The sequence below is a fragment of the Vanessa atalanta genome, chromosome 14, assembly GCF_905147765.1.
Source record: "Vanessa atalanta chromosome 14, ilVanAtal1.2, whole genome shotgun sequence".
Taxonomy (NCBI): Eukaryota; Metazoa; Arthropoda; class Insecta; order Lepidoptera; family Nymphalidae; genus Vanessa; species Vanessa atalanta.
In genome coordinates this window covers 11,925,481-11,944,486 of record NC_061884.1, presented here as the reverse complement: position 1 = coordinate 11,944,486, position 19,006 = coordinate 11,925,481, and the positions used below count along the sequence as shown (strand labels likewise).

Here is a 19,006-nt window from a genome sequence, read left to right as displayed (position 1 = left end):
GGCGGCAGCCCACGAAACGAGGTCGTGAGTAACGCGCAACCGGCACTGTACTTCGGACGAGACAGTGGTCCGACGAGCCCAGAGGGGGTTCGACGATAACCTGGTAGCCATCCGGATGGGAAGTCAGCAGAAGGTCCAACAGGGAAGGTGTATGATCCTCCACGTCTGGTATTCGCGTTGGCGAGGGGACTAGTTGTGTCAAATCATATGCTAAAGCGAAGTCGAGAACAGATCTACCCGCATGATCGGTAGTGCGCGATCCAAGCCATTCGGCATGGTGGGCATTAAAATCGCCAAGAATAACGATCTCTGCGGATGGGATCTGCTGCAGTACGGAATCTGTAGCCATTTGGACGTGCTCAACCAGTCGGTCGGTTTCGGCATTACCTACACGTCACAATCTACACGCAGCCAGATAATTGATAGGTCCTGTCCTTCAAGGCTGCCGAGGCGTCGAGAGCAGATATCATCTCTGACGTAAACGCACACCCCAGCTCGTGGTACAAAGGAATGTTCCAATTTATACCCGGGGTAGGAAAGAAAAGTCGTATCGGCAGGAGAAGATATCTGAGTCTCGGTAAGAAAGAGCAAGGCCGGCTTCGCCGTCTCAAGGTGAAAGTGGACGGCGTTCAAGTTCGAGTTGAGTCCCCTTATGTTGCAGAAGTCCACAGTGAGGGTGGTAGGGGTTGCCTTATGATGCCTGCTCCGCTTACCCCGAACAGTGGCGAGCGCAAAATTGCCCCCCCCAGAATTCGGAGGGCAGCCTGGGCATCCCTGCTCAGGTGGTGTATGTCCTGAGCATGGATGCCCAGAGAGGGATTCTCCACCGCAGTCGCTGATGGTACCCTCCTGGGGTAATGTAACCAAATTCTGCACAACCATCATGTTTAAGGGGGGGGGGGGTATCGGGCCTCCGGGACTCTCACATACCAGACGAAACGCGGTAACATAGCTACCACTTCACGCCGATTTTAAGTGAGAGAGTGGTACTTCCCCGGGCGTGCCGGCCCATTCGGCTGCAACCCGAAGGTATGCAGTGTGGCACTACCACTTACAAACAATGTATATTTTGTAATAACAATAAGTATAACACACCACTAAAGTTTGTTACTCAAATTAAATACTTATATAAACAAAACGGCAAATCTTCTTCTTGAATTCCCCACAGTTTTTTTAATATAAGTTTGATGAAACATTTTCTTCTACTTCTTAAGGTCGTAAACTTACATTAAACATATTTCGTTATTATAAGAATATACTGTATTTTAAAAATATAATAAAATTATTGATTATTGAAAATAAATGTTTAAATATTTACAATACTTTCGAACGTAACGGATTATAGTACAATATATCATCACTAATTTGCAGAAGCTTGCTATATGCTAATGGTTATGAGACGAATTAAACGAAGTTGTTTTAATTAATAAAACATTTATTTATAACACAAGTATTCAAAAAATTGCTATTACCAAAATCGTGGCTGCGACATTCCTATTCTGAAGAATGTACCAATATTCTTATTGACTGCATAGCGAATCATCTTAACCGATGATTTCGGGTTCAAACCCAGGCAGGCACCACTGAATTTTCATGTGCTTAATTTGTGTTTATAATTCATCTCGTGCTCGGCGGTGAAGGAAAACATCGCGAGGAAACCTGCATGTGTCTAATTTCAACGAAATTCTGCCACATGTGTATTCCGCCAACCCGCATTGGAGCAGCGTGGTGGAATATGCTCCAAGCCTTCTCCTCAAAGGGAGAGGAGGCCTTTATCCCAGCAGTGGGACATTTACGGGCTGCTAATGCTAAACCAGGGATTATATATATATATATAAATACATAAAATATATTTTAGGTTGAAAACACTTTGTTTCCATAATGGCTAGCTTTAACTAAAAAATTACCATAAATGACATTTAAGTTAAAGATAAGTCAATTATTTATATTTAACAGGGTTCGAATAAATCCGATTTTTATAATAAATATAAAAAATCCGATTTTTTTTATATATATCCGATATATATCTGATATATATCCAGGCTAAGAAAACGAAGCGAATTTCATTCTGTAAACACTTAAAAATGTGAAAGGAATTTGTAAAATAATACAAGTGTCGAAATACCACATTTTTTATTAAAAAAAAGTAAGAAAGCAATTAGTGTCTATCTATTTGAGAAAGAAATTATTAATAAACACATAAAAAACAAGTACCTTTTATGATTATATCTTCATTTGTTTGTGAGATAAATCAACTAACTTTGTTTTAATATTAATTTGTAATCGACTAATCATAAAAAGTAATCATTCAGAGTCAGGCCTTAAGCATAGATCTATGAGTGTTGTTGAGATGATAGGAAAAAATCAATTGATATATGTCGTGATATATATCATGATATATATCCGCGAACTCTGTACTACACCTTTAGTCCTGAGACTCGAATTGCCAGGGGGCCTGTACACAATCCGGACGCGCTAATATGTATGCATATTTAAATATTAATCTACATACAGATGACGAAATTAGGTCTTAGGATGTTATGCACTTTTCCTTTCGTATATCTGGAGTGGAAGCGAATGTCGTTCTGCATCGGAAGTTCTGAGATCAACGTAACAAGTATATACGTAATATTATAGTCGTAATTCGATCCGGTGAGAGCTGCTATTTGGAGGGACAGGCGGTGTGACGACTGACGGCCGCGAAAGTGATATGGGCATCGGGGCTCCACAGAAAATGTCAACAGGTACATCGTAACTATCAGGTGTTTCATTGATTTTGGGTATTTTCGTTGTTTATTCGCTCATTCTTCGTCCATGTGCCGCAATGGTCCAGTGGTTAACGCAAATCCTAATCAATGATTGCGGACTTAAACTTGAAAACATCTTGAAGGAATATGCATGTGTCTAAATTCAATAAAATTCTGGGACATGTGTGTCTTCCAACCCGGACTGGAACAGGCTATTGGAATAAGCTCCAAAACCTTCTCGAAAAGGTGAAGTGGCTATAGCCCAAGACTGGCACATTTACAGGCTCAGGTGTTGCTCACAACACGACAATACTAAGAATTGCTGTGTGATAGTAGAATATGTATTAATTATGACTTCCCAAGCGGCCTTGCATAAAGTCCTTCCACCAAGTAACATGTCTGCTGTTAAATACAGACACGATCCTCGTATGTAGAATTTTCGTACTGTGAATTGACCATTGACCTGTGTCAGTGATATATAGAAATATATACTACTTACTAGAAATCTGTTTGCAGTGAATTATATAGCAGAGTCAGTATAAAAGTAAAATCGGTTGGCTGTTGTTAGTTAATTTTTTGTTGATGTTCTCATCCAGACGACAATCTATGTACAAATGTTCTGATGTGATTAGACAGCAAATATCTCAAACAAATTTTCGGATTATTTATATTAGTAATTTTACTATAATTGGTGTATATTTTTAAAGGGAGTATCTGTTGATTACTCTTTGACAATAATTACTGAAGTGAGGAAGACATTGCTTCGAATTAATTGTAAAGAAAGTATATAAGAAAATAACAGTGTTTGTGACAGTCCGCCGAGATCGGTCAATGAACTCGGAATTATAGTTTTTAAAATAAGTTTAAATAAATTAAAGAATTATTTTGTATGACACTTAAAGATTTCTATTCGATTGTATTTCTTATTTAAAAATTAAAATGGCAACGAATTATTATACACTGAAAGTTTTAAAAAGGAATAATTATCATTTAAAAATAGAGGTTTCATTTATACAAGAGATTGACTGAGTAAACAACGTTGTCTTTTTCTTTCAAATATAAAATTAATAAAGACAGTAAGAGAGAAAGTAAAATTGTTGACATAATTATGTTAGTCGAATTCAATTTCTGTTGCGCTTACTATGACACGGCTTTAGTTACAAACGTTATGAGTAATATCTAAACGATTAGATGTCGCCCGCAGCGTCTCTCGCGTTATAGGGGTTGGTCTTAAAAAAGTATAAAAAAGTAGCCTATCCCTTGGAGATCAAGCTTGCTTCATATCAAATATCACTAAATTTGTTTCAGTAGTTGGACCGTGAAAGAGCAACAAACAGACAGACCGACAAAGTTACTTCTCGTTTCGCATATATAATATTGGTATAGACTAGCTGTACCCGCGACTTCGTGCGCGTTTGAAGTAATAAAAATGTTATTATTGTATTTACTCCTTATTACATCAGCTATCTTCCAGGGAAAGTCCCGTCAAATCGGTCCAGCCGTTCCAGAGATTAGCCGGAACAAACAGACAAAGACCTACAGGCAAAAAAATAAATTATTATGTTATATTTACCGTGTATATAGTAAAAAGCGTTTATTTTAATATTACAAACAGACACTCCAATTTTATTATATAATTATTATATAGAAGACGGTTTGGTAAGGTATACATGTAGTTTGTTATACCTGTTTAAGGCTAGCGCAGGCACATCCTTATGTAAACGGACATTTCTCCCGTGCAGTTGGTCTAGCCAGCGGCCGAATCAGTCAGGTAGGTAGCAACAGGCTTTTCCTTGTCGACATTGATTCTATGTTGTAGGGTACATACACCCACTCATCGTACCACCCAGAAGCAATACTTAGTATTGTTGTGTTCCGGTTTGAAGGGTGAGTTAGCCAGTGTAACTACAGGCACAAGGGACGTAACATATTAGCTACCAAGCTTGGTGGCGCATTGTGAGGAATGGATAATATTTCTTACAGAGCTAATGTCTATGTTCGGTGGTTACCAATTACCATCAGGTGGCTCATTTGCCCGTCCATCTACCTATACCATAAAAAAGCCATTAATGGTACAAATTCTTCCGCTACTTGAAGATTGACTTACGAGTCACGATGTATTTTATTGCCGAGCACAATTCATGAACATAAAATAAAAAAATAAACTCATGCGATTTTTAGTTAAGATTCACATCTACAATTCAATCTACGAGTATCTGCCATTTCAGCTTCAAATAAAAATATACTAAAGTAAAAACTGTTGGGAAGTTTTAACTCCTGTTCGTTTAACACCAGAAGCCATACCTTCATAAAATGTTACCATACGATGGAAATAAAAAAGTGACTTGTAATTCCATATAAATACTACACTGTCAAATCATAGTGGTACATCTTCAAGTAGAATTTATTACGAACTGGTACGTCTTCCTGTATGTCCGTATCAAGAATTTTATTCCATTTATAAATTATTCAGACTGTATCATATGTGTCCAGTGATTATAAAATCGGAAACAAATATTTTGAGTTCAAAGCTGGTGATTAGACCATTGCATTTCTTGAGCTTAATTAGTTTTAATTACACTTTAGGTGTTAGAAATAAATTGATCATTTTGGTACGAATAGATTTCATTTCTTAATTGTAATATATTTTATCGTATACCATCGTTTGTTATATATATTGTCATGAAAGGGGATTACAGCATTATATGATTTTTTACGTTATTTAAAAATATAATTAAATTTATGTTAACTTTATTCTTCATTGCCTAAATCGTATTTTTAATCAAAACCAATCAAAATATACTTTATTCAAGTACAAGCACTTTTGAATCGTCATTTAACAAACTATATTAAGTTAAGCTACTACCGATTCGGAATGTATTATACCGAGAAGAACCGGCAAGAAAATCAGTAGTTACTCTTTTTCAACATTTAAAAATACAGTCATGTTAGTTAAATACAATTATATATGTATGGAATATCCTGCCTGGAAGTCAACAAGTATTAACTCCACGCTCTTTTATTATCTGTACAATCTTGTATCGAATAATAATATGCCTTCTTTACCAATGTATTTTGTAGAAATTATTTGACGTATATACTATTGCGTTTAAGTATTTATAAATTAAAAAAATATTAATAGCATTTTTTTGTGATATTACCATCATTAGTATTACGCGTATTGAATTAGTTGTTCTTGCGATGTCCGGTAATAAGTGAAATTGATTTGTAATATTTAATTACGTTCATATATAATTATGAATGTTGATAACTGTCATGGATGTGATTACGTCCACGTTAAGTTATATAAATAAAGCGTATGAGAAACTATAGGAAATTATACCGGTGAATTATACCAACTTATTTATTTTAATAAAAGATAAATATATATTTTATTAATTGGTGGTAGGTTTGTGCAAGCCCGCCTGGATAGGTACCACCCAATCATCAGATATTCTACCGCCAAACAGCTGTACTTAGTATTGTTGTGTTCCAGTTTGAAGGATGAGTGAGCCAGTGTAACTACAGGCACAAGGGACATAACATCTTAGTTCCCGAGGTTGGTGGCGCATTGGTGATGTAAGGAATGGTTAATATTTCTTACAGCGCCATTATCTATGGGCGGTAGTGACCACTTACCATCAGGTGACCTATTTGCACGTCTGTCTACTAATACAAAAAAAAAAGAAAAATAAATCTACAATTGTAAAGTATTCTTTAAAAACCTACTAAAATGAAGCCGAAGATAATTTAGTAAAAAAAAATAATGAATACATCCATATAAAACACACACACACACACACACACACACACACACACACACACACACACACACACACACACAACAAGAACACTCACACGAACGCACCCATGTCTCTTTTTCTAAAACATCATTATATTCTTTAGTTAAATATAAATAATTTACTTATCTTTAACTTATTTATGGTAATTTTTAGTTAAAGCGAGTCATTATGGAATATATTTTATGTATTTGTAATAAGAAATAAAATATTATTAGGTAATATATATTACATTAAGCATCAATAGATCTAAGTGTTTGAATGTGAAAGCATTAGTTCCTAGGTCCACCTAGGGCAGCCGGGTTCGTTCACCTCGCATTCCGGAGTCGGGCTCGCCTGTAATCCCGGTTTCACAGCTTACCTAAGACTCTGTGCACATGAGAGGTTGAATTGAAAATTAATAATATTTACTATTACATATTTGATTGTGAGTTTGCATGTCATCTATCATTATATCCTTATTTATAAATGCACTAACATATTATTTAACGGGTGGAATACAGTAGGTTCTTGTTAGTATAATCTTCTGAACCGGTGGAAGCTTTAATTTCATAAAAGTCCAGGAAAAGTCAAAGAAATAAGGAGTCTAAAGAGTTTATAAGTATAATGATTTATTTTCCTTAAATATTATAAATGTAAGGTAACTTTTTTTTAATAATTTCGATAATAATGATTACGTACATTTACTTAAATTTATTTTTAATTAGTATTGTTGCTTTAATTACTTGAAAACAAGATTATTATGACAATCAATAAGCAAGTATACTGCTTCTATAATGAATGTTTTTTTTTTATCTGTGGTTTTTATAAAAACTCCCTCACTCCTTGTGTACGTACACTAACACAATCAAAAGTCAAAATATTCAATATACGAGTAGTATCATAATACTCGCTTGATTGTCTAAAATAAACTATCGGTTCGGAAATAAATGGCAGATGTAAGAAGAACCGGCGACAGAAACCCAGCAACTTATTTTTGTTATTTGTTTCTTATTTCTGATAGAGTCCAGAGTGTCGAACTACGAATGGTGACTATAGACAAACAAATGTGCCAACTATATTAGCTAGGTGTGAGTGATAAATACGATTGAGTTCACGAAGTCATTATACTTGTGTGCGTGCACTTATAGACTAAGAGTCACAATTGTTCTCAGATTTGACAGTCTATATCTTTATAACAAATTGGTGGACGAACAATTGGGCAACCTTATGGTAAGTGGTCAAGTGCTCATAGATGCCCTAAGGAATTTAAACCATTTCTTACACAACAGGGACATAATATCTCAGTCATGGGAACTGAGATATTATGTAAAGACATACAGGGGTGTGTGCCCGTAGTTACAGTCTATCTAGAAATGAAATTAATCAAAGAATTTTGCACTTGAAACTTTAATTTTCTTACTTCTATACTTGAAACGGCCATTACACCTGATTATACAATAATCCAGTTGACGTTAGAATATAAATACTAAAAGCTATGCCATGACAGCAATTCACAGGGCCGGATTTAGGGGAGGGCAATCGGGACAACTGCCCCGGAGCCTCCACACGAGAGCCCCAGAACAGAAATTCAGACGAATCAACAAATATCTAGATATAGTCAAATTTTCATAATGTTACTAATTACTCTTTTTTCCCGATACAAGTAAATGAATTACATCTTACTGATATAAATTAAAGTATTCTAATTAATTCATAATATAATTATTAGGGTCTCCACGCCTCTGTTGGTCTAGGGCCTGCACTGCTTTGTTGCCCCAGGGCCTCCAGACCTTTAAATCCGACTCTGGCAATTTAAAATGGTGGCTTTCATCATGGTTTCTCACTCGTACATTAAATACGTGTGAGTAAGATGGCTCGTTCTTGTTAATCCAAGTTGATTAAGTCCAGGATTAGTTAAGTCAATAATTTGAGAGACATGAGTAATAATTTTTTTAATAATTTATTTCATTTACAAGCATGTTTGTACGAAAACTCTTTCCGAAACGCGTTATACATATATTCTGATATATTATTACATATATATTAAGTAGTTTTTTTTCTTCAATTATTTTATTTTACCTATAAGAATTATTATATACGGAATCCAATAGAGTTAAGAGTTTTCAGTAAGCCAAAAAAACGGGCAATTGATTTATTAGAATAGGTTTAATTTGTTTTTGAGCTTTAATGTGCGCATGTCTCTTATAAGTATAGAAAGTTCGAGAATTATTTTATTGTTTTTACAAAGAGGGAGCGGTCGCGGGTTCAATGCCGCGCTTATCAAGTAGAACAGCCGCGATAAGACTTGTTTGAGAGAGTAATGACTGATACTTTCGATAGAATAAATCTTATGAAAGCTTCGTGATAATTAAAATTAAAAAGTATACAGAAACCTTGATTTTTAGCATTAGCAGCCCGTAAATGTCCCACTGCTGGGATAAAGGCCTCCTCTCCCATTGAGGAGAAGGTTTGGAGCATATTCCACCACGCTGCTCCAATGCGGGTTGGCGGAATACACATGTGGCAGAATTTCGTTGAAATTAGACACATGCAGGTTTCCTCACGATGTTTTCCTTCACCGCCGAGCACGAGATGAATTATAAACGCAAATTAAGCACATGAAATTTCAGTGGTGCCTGCCTGGGTTTGAACCCGAAATCATCGGTTAAGATGCACGCGTTCTAGCCACTGGGCCATCTCGGCTCTTGATTGGTATGATTAAAATTTTTTACAATGTCTGGTCTGTCAATGGGCAGTGAAATGACTGAAAACAAAACATTTTTTCGTTCGGTGAAAATGTTTGATCAATTTTAAATAGAGAAACGAAATGTTATGTCGCTCAAACTGTGAACGGTCTTCCAAATACTTAATATCGTGTACATGATAAAATAAATCCATTTTCTGATAGTAGGATGCAATTAAGTTTATGATAGTATCAATTTCAAAAAAAAAGAAAAGCAAATCAGTAAATAGTACAAATAAGGAAATAGTTCCTTATTTTTAGTAATAACTTCTTTTAATAATTTTATTCGTTTTAATAATAACAAAAAATACATGAAATAAACAAAAAAAAAACTGTTTCTGGTTTAGGTACGTTGCATTTATATTATGTTTATTAAAAATTGTTTGATTCTGTTTTTTGTTACTGTGTCCAATAAAATAAAATATTCTCTATGCAATTGTTACTAAACATTGTAAGATACCTACAAATTTCATTCAAATTATGGATAACTCATACAACCGAATACTTAGATTAGCTATAATTCCTACTGCCTGTAACTCCACTGGCTTTATAAATTGGAAATTAAAACGGACGCGTTGCTGAAGGTAGTTTTATATCCATACCAATATTATGAAGAGGTAAAATTTGTTCCTCCATTTTTTTTTTCACGGTATAAAAGTTACATTATTCTGATTATATGGTATAAATTATATTTATGTCATAATATCTTCTCTATTAATATATTGCACTCGTGAGAAACAAGGCTCGCTAGCTTAATATAGTTTTGTGAAACGCAAGATAATTTAATAAAAGATTAAGAATATTTTTGAATAATTTTTTTTTTTTACGTTATGGTTTGTCTATTATATTATTAAATAGAAAATAAATAAAACGGTATGTTTTCAACGTAATCGACTTTATATTTTTAATTAAAATCCATAAATTTGATCGATTTATGGATTGTGTGTTTATTCAATCATCCAAATAAAATAAAAAAATACAAATAAAACGTTCGAAATTCGAAATGTTATGACATTAAAATTGTAGGAAATATATTATATGCATTATTTTTAATAAGGTGAGCGCTACTTAGCGTTCAGTGCAAACGTTAAATAACAGTTCAAATTCGAAATTCAATTTATATCCATAGACGTAAAAGTCACTCAACATCTGGATAGTAGGTACATTCCTCCGGACAAAATAACTCGTTACTTGTAACGTTACCTTGGGTGAAATAGTTCCGTAATGGGGCTGATCACATGTTTGTACGTAACAGCCTCCCGTAACATTAAATACAATGTTATGTCTGATACTGTAAGTAATAGCCAAGCGAGGCAATTCAGCACCAAGATTAAAATATTATTTATTCAAAAGAACTAATGACCACGTGGTACCTATCACTGTAGACGGTCACGTAAAAATAATTACATATAGGATCTTTATGATTCATATCTCCCTGTCTGTGTATGAAATGTTCAAGCGGATATTGGTTATCAAATTTCAGTGAAATTGTCTCACTGTAAATTAATATATCATGGGCCGATCTAATGTATTCGTGGTGAAAAATATAGGTGCATGTACGCGAGTGAGAAGTTCTGCTTCTTCGGCGTAAATAAACATAGTTTTAAATTGCATGCAAATAATTAATCACAATAAAGTCACATTAATCTATTTATAAATAATCAAATGATAATTATATATATAAATGGTAATTTCTTCTTTTTTACCACTACTTTAACAAGCAATTTAAATTTATAATAAAATAAACATTGCAAAATAAGATGCGAAGTTGTCTATTTTGGATGATAAGACAATTAAATGGCGCTTTCGCGAGCAACCACGTACTTTTCATGTTACCTGTGAGCGACCATCATAAAAATTCACTATTGGTTTTTCGTAGCGTATTCCAAAAGGAAACTTCAATAAAATTACCTATAACACGCGAACGAAGCTGCAGATAAGTGTAAGTACTGTGCGTTCAAGCTCCTAACTAGTTCCTAGGTAACGGGCAAAAGATCTAACAGCCATTACTATTTAATCTTGCTACAAGTACCCTACTATAAAAAGGACATTATTACCTAATCGAATACACATTCGTATATAATTTGTTGAGTTATGCATTTATTGTTATTTAATGTCAAGTGATGTTGCAATTATTTTGTAATTTACGTTATATATAAATTATATTGCGCTTATGTATTATCGTATACTATCCGCGTTGTTTTGCACGTGTTTATTTGAATATATAGAATCAAAAAGGCTCAAGAAGGTTGTATAAAATTGTTCGGAATAATAAAAAGAGAGCCGAGATGGCCCAGTGGTTAGAACGCATGCATCTTAACCGGGTTCAAACCCAGGCAGGCACCACTGAATTTTCATGTGCTTAATTTATGTTTTTTTTATGGCATTGGTTGGCGGACGAGCACATGGGCCACCTGATGGTAAGTGGTCACCACCGCCCATAGACAAAGGCGCTGTAAGAAATATTCACCATTCCTTACATCACCTATGTGCCACCAACCTTGGGAACCTAGATGTTAGGTCCCTTGTGCCTGTGATTACACTGGCTCACTCACCCTTGGCTTGCACAAAGCCCTACCACCAAGTGAATGTTTATAATTTATCTCGTACTTGGCGGTGAAGGAAAACATCGTGAGGAAACCTGCATGTGTCTAATTTCAACGAAATTTTGCCACATGTATATTCCACCAACCCGCATTGAAGCAGCGTTGTGGAATATGCTCCAAACCTTCTCCTCGAAGAGAGAGGAGGCCTTAGCCCATCAGTGGGAAATTTACAGGCTTCTAATGTAATGTATAATGTAATGTAATAAAAATAACATATGCTGGATGGGAATATCGGCGGCATATACTAAGTTCAACAATAAAGTAACTATGCTTCAGGTGAGTTTCTAAGAACAACGAAAAAAAATAAAATCGGTTAACAAGTCTAGAAGCAGAAGAATTACGAACACACGCGCGGAATATTTAATCTTGTTAAGACTGTGATTTTTTTATACGTTACAAATTTTCGCTCGTTTGTTAGGCGCGGGCGTAAGTTTTAGGTATAAAGCAGCTCGTCCTTTACTTTTTTCCTGGTTTAACCAAAGCGTAACAGACAGACAGAGTAACTTTCGCCTTTGTAATATAAGTATAGATAACTAAATTGATCATAGAACTAGTCTATATGAACTAAGGATCTATCAAGAAATATCTAAAATCTAAGGCTTAATCTAATCACAAGGGTTGCAAATAGAACAAAGAAATATCTTTGACATATTATCGGCATGATATAATTAGTCGAAAACTTGATTATATGGATTCGTAAAAAAATATATACATATAATATCGACGCTGTTGTTTGCATTTTGGTAATAATGGATATAAGTTGATGAGTAAAATAGTATTTTATTATAAATAAAGATATAAATATGGTAGCTTCACTTAATATAGTTTGTTAAATGACGATTCTAAAGTGCTTGTAAAAGCCTACTTCAATAAAGTATATTTTGATTTTAACAAATAACCGTTTTTAGTGTACAATACATCAGTCATTAGCAAATCGCAAGTAATATGTAAATCTAAGGTTTGTTTTTGCTCTTTTTTGTATTGGAATAGGCGGGAATACCCGAATATTATTCGCGAAGTACAATGAATTCGATATCAGACTTAGTGACATTATTATCAATGACTGACTCAAAAATCTGTATATAAAATATAAATAAAACATTTTTATTCAAAGCGTTTTGTATTTGATACAGCAGTTACGGTAAGCAAAGACCGGTTTTTCAAGTAACCCTGTTAGTCCGTTAGCAAAACTTGGAAGAAGACGCGCTCTCAACTCATTACTGCAGATAAAAAATAAAACGTACTTCGTCCTGAGTTACAGTTCATTGAACTTATGATAAACATTATTAGTATTAGAGTTTCTTAGATCTGATGAAAAATCAATACCCTTCAATCAATCTAAGTCGATCATGAACCGAATTTGTACAAACTTTTACATTACAGGTGGTGCCAACACTGCACTATTGTACTGATCACACTACTCACTGAATTGAACTTCCATGCTCTTGAACAACTCATTTTACTGACATGATTACACTATTAATATAAAATCGTTTAAACATAACGTCAGCGCGATTTAAAAGACCAGTAATGCCATCTATACTATTTTATGAAAATTACACTAAATATTTTAGACAGGTGGAATAGGGTTAGACAAAATATGAGATGCGTCGCATGTTCTGTACATATTACTCGATAATTTACGCGCATAACTGTAATGATTTTATTTGGATTTAATATATCTTTCTCAGGGCTCATGAGGCTATTCACGCATCTAAATAAAATTCAACAGAAAAGTTCATTATTTATAAATTGTATGAAAAATACCTACTGTTAAATCGTTTAATAATACTCGCTCATGATCACGATTTGATTAGATGTCTGGAAAGCGAACTGATATAATTACTGATGTTGCGATAACTTTGTTACTCTAGATACATTCTCTAGATCTGTCTTTGAGATTGTTAACGAAGCTTAGTTTCCCGGTAAGGGTCAATGCACATCTGGCGAAATTTCAACGCAATTTGCAGCGTGCGTACGTATGCTCAAGAAAGCGCTTAAATGTGAATAGAATTATTAATCAGTAGTGACGTCTCGTTTGCGCGAGCGAACGTTCGCGCATTCACGTTCTTTCGCTGTACTTCTAGTGCTTCTGTCCGCTTTAGTAACTTTGAGGACCACTCGTTCAGCTTCAATTTCAATGTTATTTAAATCCATGGTAAATATAGTTTATATCACTGTGATTTTCCAAATGTGTGACGCACATTAAGTTTAGCATTTTTCAATCAAATTATGTTATTATTGATACGCTGTACCACTAATAATAAACATGTATATTCTGAGTTAAGGCGTAAAACGAAACTAACGGACTTACTCTTACGAATTGATCAACTTAAATGGAGATGGACTGGACATATGCTTCGCTGTAAAATAGAAAAATGGAGCAAACGAGTGACAGTGTGGTACCCAAGAGATGGAGTTAGGAGTAGAGGTCGCAAAGTTAGAAGATGGGAAGATGAACTAAAATTGACCCTAGGACCCTTTTGGACCAGAGCAGCAGCAGACAGGCAGCAGTGGAAAGAATAGGAGGAGGCCTTTGCCGTAAGGCATACCGAATTAAGAGACATTATTTAGTAGAAATATTTACTTTTAACGTAATTCCTTTGTAAACTTTTGTAAAGTGTAAGTTTCGGAAATAAAAGGTTCTATTATTATATTCTGAGTTTGGAGGTTGGTAGTGTCTGCCCTTCTCGGAATTTGTGTAAAGGTGAAATTCTGTTCCAAGCACTAGGCGGCTTGGAACAGAACTATTTCCGGTCCTATGCATTGCAATCTAAGATCCGATTAAGGGAAAGTTAAATACTCCACTTTAACCAAAAATATCAGTATCTGTAGCCTTATAAGTACCGAGGCAGTAACTGATCCTTGACTTATGTCTCAACTATCAAGAGGGTTAAGGAAAAACGAAAAAACAAACTATGAAATACTATGAAAGATTTATTTCAACATTTGCACATTAAAGGTGAAACAACAAACATCAGATTCGTCCTTCGCGTTCCACAATCTCATCTCAATTGGGAATTTGCCCTGAAAAAGATGTTAAACCCTTTTGATAAAAATCTTATTATTGCCCAAAATACGTACCATTTTAATTCTGGCATTAAATTAAATCGTCTTCAATTCCTTACATAAATGAAAAGTGATAAAACTATAAAGAGCTGAAATGGCCAGGGGAGATAATAAGTAGATCTTATTCGAAGGTCACGTGCTTTATTTCACTTTAAGAAAAATACATCGTGAGGTAACTTGTGCGTGCCGATTGTTATTCTACAGCATTAACCCGTGAGACAGTATGTTAAAAGTTCTAAACTTTATTCTACCGCCAAATAACAGTACTTAGTGTTGATGTGTTCCGGTTTGTAGGGTGAGTGAGCCAGTGTAACTACAGGCGCAACGGACATGATATGTTAGTTCCCAAGTTTGATGGCATGTTGGCGATGTAAGGAATGGTTAATATTTCTTACAGCGCCATTGTCTATGGTCGGCGGTGACCACTTACTATCAGGGGGGCCATTAAAATTATTTTCGTGCTCGGCGGGAAAACATCTCGAGGAAACCTGAATATGTCTCATTTTAATGAAATTCTGCCACATGTGAATAGACCGACTCGCATTGGGGTAGCGTGGTGGAATAATCTCCAAATCTTCTCCTCAAAAGGGAGATGAGGCCTTGGCCCAGCAGTGGGATGCTTGCAGTCTGTTAATTTACATTGTATTTTATTGTAATACTAGTGATTAATATAATCTATAGAAATACTAGTGAAAAATAGATTAATTTAACTATAGCGAAAAAAGTAACAGTTTACTAACTGGACGAATACTCTTGGTATTATCTTGCAGCTACTTACATGAGCCTTCCTCGTATACTCAAAGTCGATATCAAATACTTGTCTTACATTATCTTCAAGAGGACAAGAGTGGTATTCGCAAGCATCGACTGGGGGCGTCACAATACCATTGAATGTTCCTGAGTTACTCTCGTCACTGAAGATCGAGAACTTTAGTTTCTCCGCTTCAAAATCTAAATGTAAATATGATAATTACGTTACTGAAATTGTTTTTATTTTTACGGTGATAATGGTGTGTTCATTTTCAATGTTAGTGTTAACGAAGGCAAATTGTTTATTCAATACGTTATTGTTTTTGTAAAATTCACAACAGAATCGGAAATCAATACAATCTATAACAACTTCTCACACAAACATTCCATTTTTTTTGCATACAATAAAACATATTTGAACGTTTTCTGTATCTTATTGTAAAGACGTATACATAATATAATCTAAACATTATTACTTATAAAAGACAGAACAATTAAAATTAACGTAATACTTTTTCTAAACAACAATCATTTCTTGAAAATCTTTATATGAAATCTTAATCAGAGAATAAGTATCACTTGTGCAATGGTCTTCCTAAGGATCGTTAAGATTCAATATTTCTTATTTACATTATTTTTTTTGGAAAATTATAAAAGAGACCTAAGATTAAGGTAAAGTGTCATTAAAAGCATTCCATAAACTGTAGAAATAAATTGTAAATTATATTATAGGCTTACGTGGTGTAAGATCAAATGCCAGAGAGTACGGCATATCCCGTCTTATCAGACAGAACCCTGGGCCATCTGGACAGGGATCCAATTTCACACTGTGAATGCTGCATTTATTGAGGTCCACTAAAAACATACATATATATAAAAAAAAACAATGTCATCAATTTCAAATTGATAAATGATATAAACATAAGAAAACGCCAATTAATGTAATTGTATCGATATTCTAAGCAAAAGTCATGGAGCAAAGAATAGCTAGATATTATAGAATATATAATAAATTAAACGTGACGATTCTGACTGCAGTATGTCCCGTACATATCTCACTCTTTGCTATAACTCGAATTTATTACCATAGAAGAGTTCAAAAATCGACCTGCTGCTCCATCAACATATCATCTCGCTGGTATCATAGTGTTTTTTCATATAAGCTTTTAATTAGCTATGTGGTTCTGAAAAAGAAGATAGTCCATCTCAACAAACAGTGTAGGACTATTTCTCAAGCACCACAAACAACACATGATTCTGAACCGAAGGTTCTTGATTCGAGCCCGGTAAGCCACTGAATGTGTTTAAATATTTTTATATTACTTTGGAGCAGCGTGGAATAAGCTCCAAATATTCTCCTCAAAAGGAAAATAGGTCCAGAAGTAAGTCATTTACAATCTGTTACTTTATCCACAAACCACCTGGTATGCCAATAGTAGAGAACTAATAAAACTTGGGGATATCAGGGAACAATTTATAGAGGATCTAATAGCGCAAGCGGTTGGTGGCACTGTTACAATGTAAGGGAGGGTTGATAATACTTTCAGTGCCCATGTATATGGGTAGTGATTATGTCTTACCGTCATGTCTCATTAGCAAGACTGCATTGCTGTTTAAAATAAAAAAAGCAGTTCCAAATTCGGTGTCAGGGCTAAAATTCTGGCAAAATACTTAAAATTGGGAATCGAAAGATAATATTTGCAAAGATTGAAATCGATACGACACTCAGGAGTAGGTCCTTATATTTTGACTCTGTTAAATACATAAGGTAATATATAATCGTTTAATACGTACCGTTTTTACAAAACCTTCTATTAACATATTCACAATTAACGTAAATATAAAAAGCGAATAATATGATAAATCGCACGTCCATTGTCTTTAGGATACGATTTATAAATGGAACAGTTGTCCGACCGTCACAAATAAGTCTCATTAATAATATTATTTTACAGATAAGAGTTCATGTTGTTGTCCGTTGAAATATAACTCCACCAGATGGCTCTTCGGATTCCGATTATTTGTGTCGAATTATATTCTGCCATGTGTCTATTTACCAACCTTAATTAGAGCAGCTAATTAAAGTTCTGATAGCTTCGTCGACGTACAAAACGGTAATATTTCGATAATCTCATATATTAATAGCGGAAGCCGATTTTTGTCCAAGTGATTATGGGACGATGGCTGCAGATAAAAAATCGGTTATGGTCTCATTTTGAACATTTGCAGAAAATTAAAGGGGATTCTTGATTGCAATTTACTAAATTCTTACGATTTAATAAAATATTAATTTTAGAGAGCGGAAAAAAGTTACTGGTCGGTTAGAGAGCGGTACTATGGCTGTATAAGAAAAAAAAATTAAAACATAAACATTCTAAATGAACTAATGTATACTATTTCACATTATAGATTTAATTTAAAAGAGGTTTCATCAATCTGGCGCCAAACTTCCTAAAAAAATATTTTGAATAAACGCGAAGTTTCGCGGGAGATCCACTAATCCATAATGATTACCATAGACTATTCCAAATCTCGACCAATTAATTATATCGCGTCACTTCGATGCAAAATGTTATTTATTAGCTTTTATCCTCCTGTGGTTGAAATAGAAAATAGACAATTCATTTGTCAGATCAGAGAACCATCACGATACAAGTAACGTTTTAAAAGATATTTCTGTATCTTCACGAGCAGTTTTATATTTATGGGGCTCCATTAGTCGGGATGGTTCAAATGTTTGATACCGTAACCAGTCTTAGATACTACTCTTAATAGCTTGCAACTTTAAAGTAAATGTATATAGTGTATAGTAAATGTTTTGAAATGTAAAATCCGAGATGTACCATTGGTTTTAACCAACATGCATCTTAACCGATCATTGCGGGTTCAACCCAGCACCGCTGAATTTTTATGAGCTTAATCTTTGATTGTAATTAAACTCGTGCTCGGTGAAGAAAAATATCGTGAAGAAACCTGCATGTGTTAATTTCAACATATGGCAACATGTTCTATCCACCAACCTGCATTTGAACAGCGTTTTTTACTTTTGCTGAAAATGTCCACTAATTTACTAAAGTACCATCTACTAGTTAAGTAATCGTTTGGAACAAAATCACATGTTTTAATTAATATTAAATTAAAATAATTAATTAAAAAACATTTAAATTAATAATCATATTACTCAACACAAGATTATATAGATGTTAAAAAAGCGTAGTCAATATTTGGTGATTTTAGGTATCAGGATATGACTTGACATATGTACATTTGTAACTGAAATAGACTTACTACTAAGGTTCATATCTGATC

The 19,006-nt window shown here is 34.4% G+C and overlaps 1 protein-coding gene across 1 annotated transcript; it reads right to left on the bottom strand.

Moving 5' to 3' along the window:
- Positions 1–14,795: 14,795 nt before the first annotated feature.
- Positions 14,796–17,641, bottom strand: LOC125068675 (MD-2-related lipid-recognition protein-like). The gene is made up of 4 exons (XM_047677948.1): positions 17,492–17,641; positions 16,436–16,552; positions 15,726–15,898; positions 14,796–14,905 (listed from the first exon to the last, which is right to left on the bottom strand). The coding sequence occupies exons 1-4, from the start codon at positions 17,631–17,633 to the stop codon at positions 14,816–14,818; spliced, it is 522 nt and encodes a 173-aa protein (XP_047533904.1). The 5' UTR covers positions 17,634–17,641; the 3' UTR covers positions 14,796–14,815.
- Positions 17,642–19,006: the final 1,365 nt, after the last annotated feature.